This window comes from Coenobita brevimanus, chromosome 73 (genome assembly GCF_032717465.1).
Source record: "Coenobita brevimanus isolate Jiangsu-jjx chromosome 73, ASM3271746v2, whole genome shotgun sequence".
NCBI classification, from domain to species: Eukaryota; Metazoa; Arthropoda; class Malacostraca; order Decapoda; family Coenobitidae; genus Coenobita; species Coenobita brevimanus.
The window spans coordinates 12083919-12101166 of NC_137026.1; the positions used below are offsets into that span (position 1 = coordinate 12083919).

Below are 17248 nucleotides of genomic sequence, written 5' to 3' on the forward strand. Positions count from 1 at the left end.
TTGTGGGGTCTGTTGTACTTCTCTGTTAGTAAATTTTTACGTTTTTACCACATGTTGGTCGTCGCTTTTGCTGTGGGTGTGTGGTTGTTAAAAGGTATCTGCTGGTACCATTTAATCCTTAATTTACGTGTTTTTCCCACAGGTTGGTCATCTCTTTTGCCGTGGGTATGTGGCTGCTGTGGGGTCTGTTCTACTTCTCCGGCCTGGTTGCCTATGCTGCCTTCAGAGACTGCGATCCCTTGGCATCAGGCAGGATACAGAAACCCGACCAGGTGATCCCTTACCTGGTCATGCAGAAGTTGGGTCACCTCACTGGCGTTCCTGGGGTCTTTGTGGCAGCTGTCTATGGCGGCGTCCTTAGGTGGGTGACGTAGTGGTTCTTCCTTTTCTTATCAGCAGCCATTATCATCACCCACATCCTTTATCATCACTCACATCCATCATCACTATCCTTTATCATCACCCACATCCTTTATCATCACTCACATCCATCATCACTATCCATTAGCATCACTCACATCTTTTATCATCGCTATCCTTTATCATCACTCTCACATCCTGTATCATCACTCACATCCATCATCACTTTCACTTCCTTTAACATCACTCTCACATCCAGTGGCGTACCCAGAAAGTTGAAAAGGGAGGACCTTTTTTTTTTTTTTTTTTATCTTCTTTACGGCGCAGCCCATGACTTTGGCGAGCACAGCGAGTCCCTACAGCTAGGGGGGTTGGGGGGGGTGCTTGAAGGCCCCCCTCCCCAGAAAATTTTGCATTTTGGCCAATTTTATGATCACTTTCAGGCCATACGGAATGGGTAAACGACATAAATATAGTATATTCCAAAGTCATTTTTCAGTACTCTGTGCCACTGACCATGATTCAGTCTCTCCAATAACCTTATATTACTAAAATTCAAATGCTCATATTTCTATGAAACAACTTTACAACTGTAATAAACTAATAACTAATTATATATATATATATATATATATATATATATATATATATATATATATATATATATATATATATATATATATAATTTATTTATTTTTTTGATAATGAATGGAGGAAGGAAAAACAAAGGAAAAAAATAAGCCCATGTGCCTAAAGGCATCCTCCATTCATAAAATACTTATAACAATTGGATTTAAAATTGAGAGGATTAAATGTATGTGGGAAGCAACTCCCAGGAAGTAAATTCCAGAGAGCAGTAGTTCCAGGGACAAATGAATGTTGACAAGCAGAGGTTCTGCATTGTGGGGGAGAGAGTGTGAGTTCATGGGCGCTCCCAGCTGCCCGAGTATTTCGGAAGAAAATGTGAAGGGGAGGCACAATTGAAGCCAGTTCGTTAGAGCACTTACGGTAAAAATATCGATAAAATAGTGTTAAAGAAGCAACATCTCTATGTACTGATAACGGAGGAAGGTCCTGCGTTATGGCAGGATTATTGATTAATCTAATGGCTTTATTTTGAATTTTGTCTAACTGCCTCAATGCAACCGCTCCACATCCACTCCACAGTGGTGAACAGTATTCGATCTGAGAACTCACATGACTTTTGTATATTGTGGCCATCTGCTCGTCAGTGAAGAACTCACGAACTCTGTACATAAGTCCCAGTTTTTTAGAAGCATTTTTAGCAAGGAATTAAACATAAGCTGTCCAGCTTAGGTTGGGGTTTAGAGTAACACCTAGGATATCAATTGTAGTGGATATGGGAATACTGACATCATTTAAAATTATATGAGAGTCTGAGGGATTCTTTCTATTGGAGAAATTAATGTATTTAGTTTTCTGAGCATTAAATGAGACCAGATTTTTTTGTCCTCATTGATTTATTCTAGAAAGGTCCTGGTTCAGAGAAATTGCTGTGTTTATATGGGAATTTATAATATCAAGTTGTGTAAAGGAGGCACTATATGTGAAAGAACTATGAAGGGTTGAGTCATCAGCATAAGAGTGTATTGGGTTGTGCGTGACAGATAGGAGGTCATTTATATGAATGAGAAAGAAGGTTGGCACCAAAACTGATCCCTGAGGTACGCCAGCATTTACGGAATGAAACTGAGAATAAATACCATCTACCATGACCCGTATTTTTCTACTATGAAGGTAAGAAGAAATTAGAGGAACCAGTGATGCAAGGCCATAGTGTGACATCTTAGACAATAAGGCCTGGTGCCACACTCTGTCAAATGCTTTTGAAATATCAAGTGCTACTGTGTGTGCTTCACCATGTTGGTCTATTGTTTTGTTAATCTGATGGGTAAGAAGGCAAAGAATATCTACAGTTGAACGTTCCTGTCTAAATCCATACTGCCCATCATTGATCAATTTATTGATTTCTAGATGCTTGACTATGTGTTTGTTAATTAGTGTCTCAAAAACTTTACCGAGAACGGATGTTATTGCAATTGGTCTATAGTTTGATGGATCAGAAGTTGCCCCCTTTTTAGGAACAGGATGGATATTTGCTTCTTTCCAAGGGTTTGGAAAAATTGAGGTACGGATGCATAAGTAGAAAAATTTTGCTAATACAGGAGCCAACACTGAGGAGCAATTTTTAAGTACTATTGAAGGAATTTCATCTGGACCAGTGGCTTTGTCTGCTGATAGATTCTGTAATATGGCTTGTACGTGTCTGGTGTGAATCATGAAAGGAGGTATTTGAGGGGAATCAAAATCAAGTATAGGAATGTTATGATTTTCTGAATTTAGGGTTGAGTTTGTTGAAAAAATGTCAACAAGAAGGTTGGCTTTTCCGCGTGGGTCACTTACTAGATTCCCATTGGGGGACTGTAACGGTGGAATGGAAGAGGTGGTAGTGAAGTTACTTTTGAATGAATTAAGGGTTGACCAGAATATTTTATCATTTGGATTGTTTAGTAGTTTGTTTGCTTGTCTATGTAGAAAGTTTTATTTAGAAAGATCGATAATAGTTTTGGCATGGTTTCACTGATGCTATATTCATTGTAATAGTTAAAGGCTTCTTTGGTCTTGGTCCTTGTATAAGTGTTATAGGCTATTGTTTTATGTTCTGTTACTCTAGCACAATTGTGGTCAAACCATTTAGGAGAATTACATCTTTTTCTGTAACTATGATGGGATGAATGTTTCCATGCCAACTTTAATGAAATCCTGTATGTGGCCCAATGTGGAATTTGCATCATGGGAGAAAAAGGAGGTCCAAGGAACATCCATGAGAAAATTTTGAAGTCCCTCTCAGTCTGCCCCATCGTAGTGCCATTTAGTCATCACGACAGGTTCAGAGCAGGAGGGTGTGGTAGGTGTGAAACTGGTGGCTTGAATCAGACAATGATCCGAGGATCCGAGGGGGGACTTCACTTCGACATTATAATTATCTGAATTGGTTGTTAGAAACAAGTCCTATAGGTGGGGATTTTGATCGGGGTTGTCTGGTACATGGGTGGGTTGACTGACTAACTGGGTGAGATTAAATGAGTCTGCAAATAGCTCACATTCAAGATCAGAGTCATCAGTTCTGGGTGAATAAGTGAGCCATTCGACATTATGGACATTAAAATCACCCAAAATAGTAATTTCTGATGCAGTATTAATACTGAGGACACTTAGTTGTGAAGACAGAGAGTCAAATAAACTCGGCTCTGAAGGGGCATTAGGGGAACGATAAACACAACAGAAATACTTAGTTTTACCAAAAGAATTTAATTTGTATATGGAATAGTCGAAAAAAGGACAATTAAATTTAGTAATCTCCTCCAGGGCAATTTCTGATTTAGCAAGGCAACATACGCCTCCTTTGGGTCTGAAATTTTGAATCAAGATAGAACCAGGAAAATTAAATCTAGCTGAATCAGAGGTGGAGCTTACTTGTGTCTCTGTCAGAAATAGCAGATCAGAAGATTCAAACTGGAGGAAATTTTGAACAGAGTTGATGTTGGAGTGAAGTCCCCTAATATTGCAAAAGAAAATTTTCCTGCACTGATGAACAGATTCAGGGCGCCGCAACACTGGAGGTGGCACAGTCGCTTGATGACGACCGGGAGGGCCCTGTGCAGACAACCCAGCCCTGCCGGTGGTGGTCACCCGAGAAACCACCGCACTGATCCCCAGTATAGCAGCAGCCATGGTTCTTTTCATGGGGGGGAGAACAGGGATGTGTTGTGGAATGGGTATGATATGTAATGACAAGATCGGTATTTTTTGGGGAGAGGATAGCTGGTTTAAGGTAATGTAATATAATGTGGATGTGTGTGTTGTGTAAGAGGGCAGCCTGATACCCTCCGGTGTGTGAGGCAGAAAGATGTGTAACCAGCTACCAAGCCCTAGGAGAGAAAATGGAATCCAGGCTATTCCTTGAGTCTCCCATAACCTTGGCGGTAGTACTTCCCTGGGCGGGGCTGCCTACCCCTACTACTCATAAATATAGATAGATAGATAGATAATTTACAAAAGGGGGAGCCATGGCCGCATGCCCCCCCCCCCAGGTACGCCACTGCTCACATCCTTTATCATCACTCACATCCGTCATCATTATCCTTTATCATCACTTTCATCCACATCCTTTATCATCACTCACATCCGTCAACACTGTCCTTTATCATCACTTTCATCCACATCCTTTATCCTCACTCTCACATCCTTTATCTTCTCTCTGACATCCATCAACACTATCCTTTATCATCACTTTCATCCACATCCTTTATCATCACTCTCACATCCTTCATCTTCTCTCTGACATCCATCAACACTATCCTTTATCATCACTCTCACATTCTGTATCATCACTCACACATCCTTTGTCATCACGCACATCCATAATCACTCACACATCCTTTATCATCACTCTCACATCCTTTATCATCACTCACACATCCATTATCATCACTCTCACATCATTTATCATCACTCTTACATCCTTTATCATCACTCAGTGTTACCAGTATCTACCCTGCATCGCATATTTATTTCATACGCATATTCCATCATCCGCGCACATACTAGCAGACTGAGCCATCCCCAAAACACATAAGATACTGCCACATGAGTTTAGTGAAGCATCATTTGTGTCACTCTGCAATATACACATTAAAACTGGGTCTTTCCCTTCTTATTTTTTTCCTTCATAGAGATGTGTACAAGGGGAAGGGTGATGCCCTGGAAAAAGGAAATTATGGAGGCATAAAGCTTTTACACCAAATAATGAAGGTAATGGAGAGAGTTCTAGAAGGTATGATTAGAGAAAGAGTGACTATTGATGAGATGCAGCTTGGGTTTATGCCAGGCAAAGGGACCACTGATGCTATATTCATTGTTCGACAGCATCAGGAAAATATATAGTAAAGAAAAGGGAACTGTACTTTGTTTTTGTTGATTTGGAAAAGGCCTCTGACAGAGTCCCTAGGGAGGTGGTGAAGTGGGCAATGAGAAAGCTTGGGATGGAGGAGTGGCTGGTTAGGGTGGTTGTGGCCATTATGTGGGTGCTCTCACCCAGGTAAGGGTGAATGGAGATTTGAGTGATGAGTTTTCCATGAATGCTGGTGTGCATCAGGGGTCAGTCTTGAGCCTCTTGTTGTTTATCATGGTACTTGAAGCCCTCTCACGTGACACCAACTCCTGGCGTGGTTGCGAGCGGACATGCCTCTAGGGTGCTCCTCTACCTTTAGCCTGGCAAGTGTTTTCCAAGATCTTGGCTTTTCCTCACACTTTAGAAGCAATATATTGAAGTGCTGAGAAGTGTGAATCTCCTTAAAACAACGGCAATGGATCTTGACGCTATCAAAGTGCTCTTTGAAGCACAAGACCGGACATTTCGGACAGCTATGGATATTATCGTTGAACAACTGAAGTCCAGAATTCAGACAATGGAAGGAACAATTGCTGACCTGATCAAGAATTTGGAGGTCACCCAGGCCGAAGTGTTAGATTATAAAGGTGAAATAAAATCACCTCGGAAGTCAGACAATGAAAAGAAAACTATAATTGAAGGTTTAAAAACAAGAATTGATGAACTGGAAAGACGTCTAAGCTACCAAGAAGACTTCAGTTGACGTAACAACTTACGAATCACTGGGATTCAAGAACAGCCTTGTGAAACTTGGGAACAAACATCCGCAACGGTAATGAAGCTATTGGAAGAGAAGCTTCAGCTACCTCCAATGAATCTAGAACGTGCACACCGAGTAGGACCATTTGATCACTCCCTTCCTCGAACAGTTGTTGTACGATTCAGCACTTTTGGGGATCGTGAAGAAGTGATGAGAAATGCCAGGAAACTCAAGGGTACAGGAATATACATTAATGAGGACCTTTGTTCGGCATCCCAGGAAATAAAGAAGAACCAGATCCACCTGCTGAGCCAAGCAAGACAAGAAGGAAAAATGGCCTTCTTTAAGTATACCAAATTAATAATAAAGGAGAAAAGTGGTCAACGATCATTATCAGTGAGAGGGGCAGGTTGCTTTACCTCTGGCAGTGGGGGTAACTTGACAGAGTCGGAGACCAGTTTTGGTGGTTCTGTGACGGTGGGAAATGTTCGGGTACCTGACAGCGGAACACCTTCAGGGATAACTTTGAGCACTGGAGGTGAGGGAGCAGCTGCAGCAGGTACTGTCGACGTTGCGTCTGATGGTGTCGATAGTGTGATAGCTTTGACTGCTGATTCTTCACACACAATACCTAAAGACTCAAATGGTGCCACTGCTGCCGCGGCTCCAGGAGGGGCTGGTGAGAAGGTCTCCAGTGAAACTGCTGGTGACCTGGCAGAGGCTGGCGGCGCTAAACAGCGGCAGCAAAGGAACATCAGAAAACGCAAGAGGAAATAGATAAGTTACAGCTCTAACTGAAAATTTTGGTTAGTTTATATCCACAGAATTTATTGAAATAGGTTTTGCTGAAGAATTACCTTTTGCCAATGCAAGTGATGAAGAATTATATACTATTCTAAATAATCCAAGTTTAGTAGTCTGCATCAACGATTCTCATAACTTGGAATTCGATCCCTTTATTATACATGAAGATAAATATAACAGTGACTTAGATATCAGTAAATTATACACCCACCTAAGACACCTAAATATTCCAAAATAAAAATATATCTACATTCACGACCTAGACCTGCCTAGTAATAACAATACTTTTACAATATCAAGTATGAATATACGATCAGTTCCAAAAAACCTTCAATACTTTACTGACACTGTCTTATATAATGAATGTAAAGCAATAAATATTCTTGGTTTTACAGAAATAAGGTTTGACCCACATCTTGCTCCACTCTATGAACTACCAGGGTACAATATGTTTACAAACTCTAGAAATAAGTATGGTGGAGGTGTAGCAATATATATTTCAACTGACTATCTCTCGTTAGTACAGAAAGAATTCTCATTAATGGAGTCTTTTATAGAATGTATAGGTGTTGAAACTGTTATTATGAATAAAAAGTATAGGTGTTGAAACTGTTATTATGAATAAAAAAGTTGTAATTCATATGTATCTATAGGCCTCCAAGTGGTAATGTTAATAGCTTTTTAAATTAAATGTCAGAAATTCTTTCTGTAGCCCATGATAAACAATACCAAGGGATTTACATATTAGAGGATTTTAATTTGGATTTGTTGAAGAGTAATGACAACTCTGTTTCTGAGTTTATCAATTTGATGAATTCTTTTTCTTTATTTCCCGTAATAACAAAGCCGACAAGAGTAACTGACATGTCGGCCACACTTATAGATCACATTTGGACAACACAAGTGGAATTAAATATTGGTAACAATATAATACAAACAGACATTACTCATCACTTCCCAATAATCTCTCAGTTTAAATATATTCATGGAACACCTAATGTTACTTATTCTATTAATAAGAGAATGATAACATCTGTTGCACTAGAGCGCTTCAAATATGACCTTGTCCATGTAAATTGGAATAATGTATTAACATCAATCTGTCCCAATAACTCATATAGCATATTTTATATTATATATAATACATTATATCAAAAACATTTTCCATTAAGAATGGTTCGTGTAAATAGGAAATGTGAAATTAGTCCATATATAACAACGGCTTTAAAAAACAGCATTAAAGAAATAAATAAATTAGAGAGACTGGCAAAAAAATGGTCACTGACCTATGGTGAAAAATATCGACAATACAGAAACAAACTGACATCAACTTTAAGAGAGGCAAAGAATAAGTATTACAAAGATTTACTGAAAGAAAGTCAAGGAAATCCTAAATCCCAGTGGAAAACTATAAATTCAATACTTGGTAGAACAACTTAACCTCTTTGCACTCTGTTGAATTAAAACCTCCTTGCTTTGACACCTCTACCTTATTTAATGAACATTTTTTAAAAATCTCTAACATAGAATCAGCTGGGATGGAAAACAACCATAACAGGTACTTAAATAACTCTCCTGATTTTTCAATATACTTATCTCCAGCAGAACAGACTGAAGTTGAAAATTACCTGAATGCTTTAAAGTCTGCTGCTCCAGGTTATGATGATATATCCCCCAAAGGTTTAAAATATACATCAGATGTAATATCTAAACCTTTGACTCATATAATCAACCTTACATTGAAAACAGGTATGTTTCCTGATCACTTAAAAAAGGCCAAAGTTATTCCTACATATAAGATAGGTAGCAGAAGTGATATTAATAATTATTGCCCACTCTCTATACTACAAGCTTTCAGTAAAATATTTGAAAAAGTAATTGCTGTTAGATTAATACAATACCTTGAGGAAAATAACCTACTATCTGAATACCAACATGGGTTTCGTACAGGTCAATCAACAGAATCTGCAATATTACAGTTTGTTAACAATGTTTATAAGTTCTTATGTAGTTGGGGTATTTTTTGACTTATCGAAAGCTTTTGACTCATTAGATCACAAAATTCTAATTGACAAGTTGGAAGTAGTAAGGGATGCCTTCTTTAGCGAGATGAGGAGAGTGGTGGCTGAACAGGGAGCCATAGACAGAGGCGTTAATGAACAGTACAGAGCCCTCAAGAACAATCTCTTGAGAGTTACTGATGTAACATGCGGTTGGACAAGAGGACCACCAAGACATAAAGTAACTTGGTGGGGGGATGAGGGTGTAGAAGCTCCAGTTAAAGAGAAAAGAAGGCTTTTCCGGGAATGGAAGAAGGGTGGTAGCAAGGAGGAATACTTGGCTGCCAAGTGTAGGGATAGAAGAGAGGTATACAGGGCGAAGTCTGAGTCACAGAGACTTTTACTTGATAACCTGAATCATGGGGAAAGGAAAAATATGATATTTAACGTGGCAAATCAGATGAAGAGGGATAATCGGGATATTATAGGTGAGCAGTGTGTGAAGAATGATGAAGGAAGGATAGTGGTGAACAGTGAGAATATTAAAGATGCATGGAGAGACTATTATAGCCGGTTGTTGAATGAGGAGTTTGACTGGGACAGGGAAGGTTTGGAGACAGCAGATCCAGTGTTTGGCCCTTGGCCTTTGAGTGATGCTGCTAGTGTGAGTGAGGCAATAGGCAGGATGAAGGTGGGGATGGCAGCAGGTGTGTCTGGGTTGACTGCCGAAATGTTGAAGGCCTCAGGAGATACAGGGGTGAGGTTAGTCACTGACCTATTTGTCACGAATCAAATTCGCAACATTTTCCTTTTGTGAGAAACCACGAACTATTAGTGGAAAACTCACTGTGTGTCGCTCATTTAACCGTTTCTCTCTCCATTTCGGTGGTATACTTTTCAAAATATTCGTCACTGTTTCAAAAGTGACCGATCTAATGCACGTCATTGAGTGCTCTACTGAGCGATATTATTGTTTCTCTATTGTTCGCCCCTGCTTGCCTAAACCGTTGGCCACGCTTCTGGGCTGGCCTGTGCGTTCTACAACATGCATCGTTTGAATAGTCAGTCAAGTGTCTGCCGTGACGGAGTGAGGTTCTGTGCTCCAGCAGTGAGAGGTCAGCTAGCACCCAGGCTCCGCTAGACTACAGTTCTCCAGGCTCCCACCCTTCATTGGTGATACACTGCATTCATTGACCAGTATTTTCTTTTCGTTTTCCGAGACTTAAGAGTTAGTTAAGTGTGCTGTTTCCTTACATGCTGGCCGGCTGCGCCGCATGTTTTTTTTTAGGCGTAAGAATTTAGCTCTTGAGTGAGTGAGTGAGTGCGATCTCATTAATTTGATTTTGAAATGTAACGTTAAATTTATTTTGTAATCAATAAATTTAACAGTTCTTTTTCTTGAGCTTAATGTAATGTAAACTCATGTTTCATTTCTCCATAATTAAGCTTATTCCCTTATAGCTCCTAGCTTGCATAAACGTTTGCCATTCATAACTGGTACTTAAGCCAGTCTTGTTGAATTAAGCTTAAAATCTGTTGTGCATTCTAGGAGTTAAGCATCAGCAAGAACCTGATATTATTAATAGTATTAGTTATTTATTGTCAGGGGTGAAGTAACTTTCTCCAGAGGCTAACAGTACTAATAAACAGCAATTGAGTAATTGGTCTCTGCTGTGTACTGTTGAGAAAGTTTATAAATTCTCGTTCTTAGAGAATCGTGCGAAGCAAGCCAGCATGAAGTAATCATTTTTTTTTTTTTTTTTTTTTTAATAACAGAACGGAGGAAGGAAAAACAAATGGAGAAAAAAAAATTATCCATACACCAGATTACTGGTGTCCTCTGTTCACAAAATATCTGTAACAGTTAGACTTGAACAGTTGTAGGTTGAAATTTGGAGGAAAACAACTCTGGGGAAGCGAGTTCCAGAGAGATGCAGTTCGGGGAATGAAAGAATTCTGATAGGCAGAAGTTCTGCAATATGGTTGAGTGACATTCCAGTCATGAGCACTACCAGATGCCCGTGTAGCACGAGGGAAGGCATGGAGAGGTGGCACCATGGACGCAACTTCGTCTGAGCATTTGCCAAAAAAATATCTGTAAAATAATGCAAGGGAGGCAACATTCCTTCTTACTTGCAGGGAAGGTAGTTTATATGTAATGGCAGGGTTGTTAAAGATTCTAACAGCTTTATTCTGAATTTTGTCTAGTTGTCTTAATGCAACCTCTCCACAACCATTCCACAAGGGTGAGCAATATTCAAGCTGAGAGCGCACATGACTCTTATAACTGCTCATCGGCGAAGAAGCTACGGACTCTGTACAATAATCCAAGTTTCTTTGAGGCGGTTTTAGCAAGTGATCTGACATGAGAGGTCCAGCTGAGGGCACTGTTAAGTGAGACACCAAGAATTTCAATACTTTTGGAGATGGGAATATTAGTAGCACTGAAGATAATGTACGAATCTGGCAATATCTGTCTATTAGTAAACTGTATATATTTAGTTTTACTAGCATTAAAAGAGACAAGGTTGTTTTGTCCCCATTCACTGATTGCAGATAGATCTTGATTTATGGAGATGGCTGTACTGAGTTGAGAAGTAGAGATATTAGACTTTGTAAATGGATGTCTGAGTGTGAATGAACTATATAGTGTTGAGTCATCTGCATATGAGTGAATGGGATTGTGAGTGACAGATAAGAGATCATTAATATGAACCAGAAATAGGGTTGGCGCCAGAACTGATCCCTGTGGCACGCCGGCGTTAATTGAGTGGAAATTCGAATATACATCATCTACTTTTACTCTTATTTTCCTGTCACTAAGATAAGAAGAAATCAAAGGAACAAAAGACGTTAGTCCATAGCAAGGGAGTTTGGACAGCAGGGAACGGTGCCATACTCTGTCGAAAGCTTTAGAGATATCAAGAGCTACTGCATGAGTTTCTCCATGTAGATCAATTGATTGATGGATGGTATGAGTTAGGAGATTGAGTATGTCAATGGTGGATCTTTCGTGGCGAAAACCGTATTGTCTATCATTAATTAAGTTGTTGGATTCAAGATGTTTAACAATATGCTTATTAATTAAAGTTTCAAATACCTTACCAAGAGAAGATGTGATAGCTATTGGTCTGTAATTGGAGGGGTCAGACGAATTTCCTTTCTTCGGAACTGGGTGGATATTGGCTTCTTTCCATGAATTTGGGAATAAAGAAGTACGTATGCATAGTCTGAATAATTTAGCTAGGACAGAGGCAAGTTCAGGGGAACACTTTTTCTAAACAATTGGCGGAATTCCATCTGGACCTGGAGCTTTGTTGGTAGGTAAATTGTCTAGGATGGATTTTACAAATCTTGTCTGTATTTTAAGTGGGGCAATTTCGGGAGAATCAAGTTCCAATACTGAGACATTCTGGCTGGTATCATCTATGGTAGAGTTTCTTGCAAAGGTACTAGCAAAGATATCTGCTTTCCCACGTGGGTCACTTGTAATATTGCCATCTGAAGATTTTAGTGGGGGAATGGAAGATGACTTGTTAAAGTTATTATTGAAAGAATTAAGAGTTGACCAGAATATTCTATTGTCAATAGGGTTGTTAAGTAGTTTTGATGCTTGCTTTTGAAGAAAGTTTGATTTAGATAGATTTAATACAGCTTTTGCATGATTTCTAGCAATTTTAAATTGGGAGAGTGATTCAGGTGTTTTTGATTTTAAGTAAGAGTTATATGCTAATGACTTTTGGGCTGTTGCTCTGGCACAATTGCCATCAAACCATTTTGGAGAGTTTGATCTTTTAGTGAATTGTTGACTTGGTATGAATAAATCCATACCAGCTAGTATTAAGTCACAAATGTGGGACTGGGTAGAATTGGGATCACTAGAGAAGAAAGACTGCCATGGAACATCAGCAAGATAATTTCTAAATCCATCCCAGTCTGCCCTGCCAAAGTGCCATCGGGTCACCCTGACAGGTTCGGAATGGGGAGGTGTAGGAGGGTTAACTAATGAGGCTTTGATGAGATTGTGGTCAGAGGATCCAAGTGGTGACAGTACCTCTATCCTGTATTGATCTGGATTATTTGTCAAGAAATAAATCCAAGAGATGGGCATTATGGTCAGGATTTTCAGGTATTCTGGTTGGTTGCTTTACCAACTGGGTGAGATTAAACGATTCCGCAAACAGCTCGCCTTCTAGACCAGCCTCGTCAGTCCGGGCAGAATGCAATAACCATTCAACATTGTGTATGTTAAAATCACCCAAAATGGTAATTTCATTGTCAAGGGCAAGGTCAAGGTTACTCAAATGAGTTGATATGGAATCAAATACACTGGGTTCCGAAGAAGCATTGGGGGAACGATAAACTACACAGATATATTTGGTAATGTTTTGGCAATTTAATTTATATAATGAGTAATCAAAACTGGATGAAGTGAAGTTTAAAATAGTATCAACTGCATATTGGGATTTGATATAACAACAGGTGCCGCCCTTGTTTCGAAAGTTTGTAAGGAGATGGTAACCGGGAAAACAAAATGGAGATATATCGGTAGAGGGTGAGATTTGTGGTTCTGTGAGGAAAAGGGCTAAAGGGGATATGGACTGAAGGAAAAAATGAACTGAGTTTAAATTTGTGTATAGGCCGCGGATGTTGGTAAAGAATAAAGCCGCACCGTCACCTCTTCGCCGACGAGCATTCCCGGAAATAGCAACAGTCGCTGCTGGCACAGTCGCTTGATGGCGACCGGGAGGACCCTGTGCCTCCAGCCCTACCCTGCCGGTGGTGGCAATCCGAGGTACCACCTCATTTGATTGTAAGATTGCAGCGGCCATTACTATAGATGTGAACAGAAGGTGTGATATGTTATGCGCATGTAGTGTGGTGTAGACAGTTGAAGGTAGAGGTATTATGAGAGCATGCTGGCCTACTCTCTGTGTAAATGAATGCACTGAAAATGTTCAGAAAAGGGAGATGGTCAGGATCAAGTCCTGAGGGCTGGTGAAACGGGAGCTCCAGCTCTCCCCATCACCAGCTTGCCAACAACCTCGGGAGTACTGCCCTGTTCGACTTGCTTGATTTAGCAAGACAATCATTGTCCCTGCTCTTCAATATTATTGAATATTATCCTTTAATAAATTTCATATATTTTAAAAACCCCGTGACAATTGGCGACCTCATTCCAGGATATTAACTCCTAGCTCTAAAGCTATTCACGAGATAATACTCACTCGTTCATATTTAGGTATTTATCATTAAAGTTTATAGGCACAAGTTTACTGGTGGTTACCGTTAATTTAGCAAGTGAATTTTTCTTTATTAATCCATAGAGTACTTAACTCTAGTACTTTATTCTTGGTAACGCCAGACGATTTTATTCGCTCCTGGGAAGTCGCCGTACCCATTGCGTTAATTATTGAGTCTTCCCAGTCATTTACATTTTTGCTTTATTCTTTTCCAGTTAACTAGATAAGACTGGTCACCACTAGCTTGTGTCTGTATTCTTTACTTGTGTTATTAGCATTCGTTTGCGAAGCAGTCAGTACTCAGTTTCGGTTTGCTTAGTAAATTAGTGCCATGGCAGCCAGTGTCTATGTACAAGAAGCTAAAGAAATGGGCCTCACTGACCCAGAAAAAATACAAACCTACGTCCTCTCACGGTTTAATTATGAGCAGGAACGTGAGAAAGATGCTCGTGAAGAGCGTAGAATCCAACGCAAACACGTGCGAGAACAGCGCGAATACGAGCGACAACAGCACGAACACGAACAAAAACAATGCGAGCTCGAGTTAGAACAAGAGCGACAACAACGCGAACATGAGCAAAAACAACGCAAACTCGAGCTAGTACAAGAGCGAGAACAACGCGAATACGAGCGTGAACAACGAGACAGAGAACGAGAACACGAACGTGCCGAGCGAGAAGCACGCGAAAAACACGAATATGAAATGCTGAAGCTCAAGCGAGATTTCTTGGCTTCAGATACATCTGGTGCAGTTGGTCAAAGCTCCACGAGCGTTCTCCCTGCACATGTCCTGGCGACCCCACGCATCAAGCTTCCTTCATACAAGGAAGGCGAGCGAATCAAGCCGTACAATAGCTCGTTTTGAGGACATGGCAGACATGTATCAACTGGATGAGGCAGCTAAGCGGCTCCAATTTCTTAGTTTATTTGAGGGCCCTGCCCTCGATATTCTCCACAGAATTCGTGGAGACAATCTCACGTATGAGATGATGAAAGCTGCACTCATTAAGGCATATGGTCTCACAGTAGACGACGCCAAAGTTCAGTTCATGCGAGCTCATCTCCAAGACAAGGAGACAGCTGTTCAGTTCCTCGATCGTCTCACTGCTTACTTAGGTGAGTGGATGGAGAAAGATGAAACTCCTTCCACGCGTGAGGGGATAATTGACCTTATGCTGCGTACACAGCTAGAGAGGTCGTGGCCTGCTGAGCTCATAGCACAGCTTAAGATCTGCCAGGTGAAAGATGCCAGCCAAATGGCAGAAAAGGCTGACGCGTATTTCACTGCATACGGGTATCAAACTCGTAAGCAAAACACCTGGAACAGAAAAGCTGATAAGTCTGGGAAACCGTCTCAGACTGAACCCCAGCAACAAGGCCATTCTCAGAATAATGGCCAAGGTCCAAAACCGCAGTGGAAGGACCAGGGGCAAAACACTCAGAAACCTGAGTGGAAGAGGTACAACAGGTACCCTAACCAGCAGCAGTATCAGCCACGCAACCGACCATCGGGACAAACTTTTTCACCACCAGCTCAAAAGAGGCAGGAAGTGAACGCAGCCTTCATTCCTCAGCAGCAGCACTGTGGTCACGTCCCTACCAGTACGGGTACTCCCCCACAGTTCACTAGTCCCACAGTGACAGTGAACCCCCCTCCACAGATGGCCAATGTTCCATCTTCCCAGGCAGTGAGTACAACCCCTCAAGTATATAATTCTCAAGGCACAATGTTTGCCGCATCAATTCAGCAGCCTCATGAGTGGCTAGCTGCTTCCTCCACAGGCCCTCCCACAGGTGACAGTACCTTCCTTGTTCAGCCAGGGTTTGTGGGAGGCATTCCTGTGAAGGTCCTGAGAGATAATGGTTCCTCAGGTTGCTCTGTCAAGCAGAGTCTAGTTCGGCCTGAGCAGTATACAGGTCGACAGATCCATGCAAACCTTATTGATGGATCAGTGAGATTGTTCCTAGAGGCACGTATCCAGGTGGCATCTCCATTTTATACTGGTACGACACTCGCAGTTGTCATGCCAGAACCCTTATTTGACCTCATTATAGGCAACATTTCCGGTGTCAAGGATAGTTGCACCGAACATGACGCTACTCAGACTTCGGCTGCGGTAACACGAGCCATGGCTGAGGCTCCAGACTGTGTCACCCCAGTGATCATTGAATCGCCGCAAGATCTGATGTGTAGCCAACTTGTTGTACAAGAACAACATTCTGACCCGACACTTGCTGCCGTGCGGAACAAACAAAAGAGTCGAGCGATTAAGTATTCACGGGGAGGTCGAGCCAAGTTCCTTCGCAAAAAGGACGGCTCTACCGTGAGTCACGAACACCCGAGGGCAAGGTTCGACTGCAGTTTGTCGTTCCCGCCAAGTACCGCCTAGCAGTGTTGCAATGGGGTCATTGTTCAGCCTCAGGTCACATGGGCAAAAGGAAGACCCAGGGCCGTATCCGAGCTGACTTTTTCTGGCCAGGGATGGGACGAGACATAGATAGTTTCGTGCGGTCCTGCAGTGTGTGTCAAAGTAACACCACTAATCAGGGACATGTCCTTCCTGTGCCGTTCATAACCACACCCGTAATCTCTGAGACAGTTGAGAGACAGGGTAGTGGTGAAGTGGGTGCAGACCTGACATCTCGCCCATTGGCCCCACAGGACACATCATGTCCAGGGCCTGTACATACATATTATGTACCGTAAGTTAAGGGAAGAGAGAGAACTCCGCAGAGGCGACTCGAGGCTACGGAAGCCCGAGTTTGCACAAGGATTCTCAGCTCCCCGATATTAATATAAGTACTGTAGGTTAAGGGGGAAGTTCGGTAGAGAACTCCGCAGAGGCGACTCGAGGCTACGGAACCCCAAGTTTGCACAAGGATTCTCAGCTCCCCGATATTAATATAGGCACTAGGTTAAGGCACAGGTTGAGGACCCATGTGCAGTTCGAGGCTACGTGAGCCCGAGTTTGCATAAGGATTCTCAACTTGCCGACACTAATCGTAAGTGTAGAGTTAAGTTTAACCAGTAAACTACACGAGTCCTTGAGACAACGGCGTCCAGGGACTATGTTTCCTGGTTAATAATCTACCTAATAAATTAATGGCGACCTCGAATGTACGAAGCTTAGGCTGTCACTCGTATTTTTCAGCTAGAACGTACCTT

General features: G+C 41.3%; 1 protein-coding gene across 1 annotated transcript in view; it reads left to right on the plus strand.

Annotated features, from left to right (window-relative positions):
* The window catches only part of LOC145407478 (sodium-coupled monocarboxylate transporter 1-like), a 65355-nt gene that overhangs the window by 19285 nt on the left and 28822 nt on the right, over positions 1-17248 (plus strand). Inside the window, exon 6 of the mRNA XM_080278408.1 lies at positions 143-361. Within this exon, the coding sequence (XP_080134534.1) occupies positions 143-361 (219 nt within the window). The remainder of the gene's footprint in view (positions 1-142; positions 362-17248) is intronic.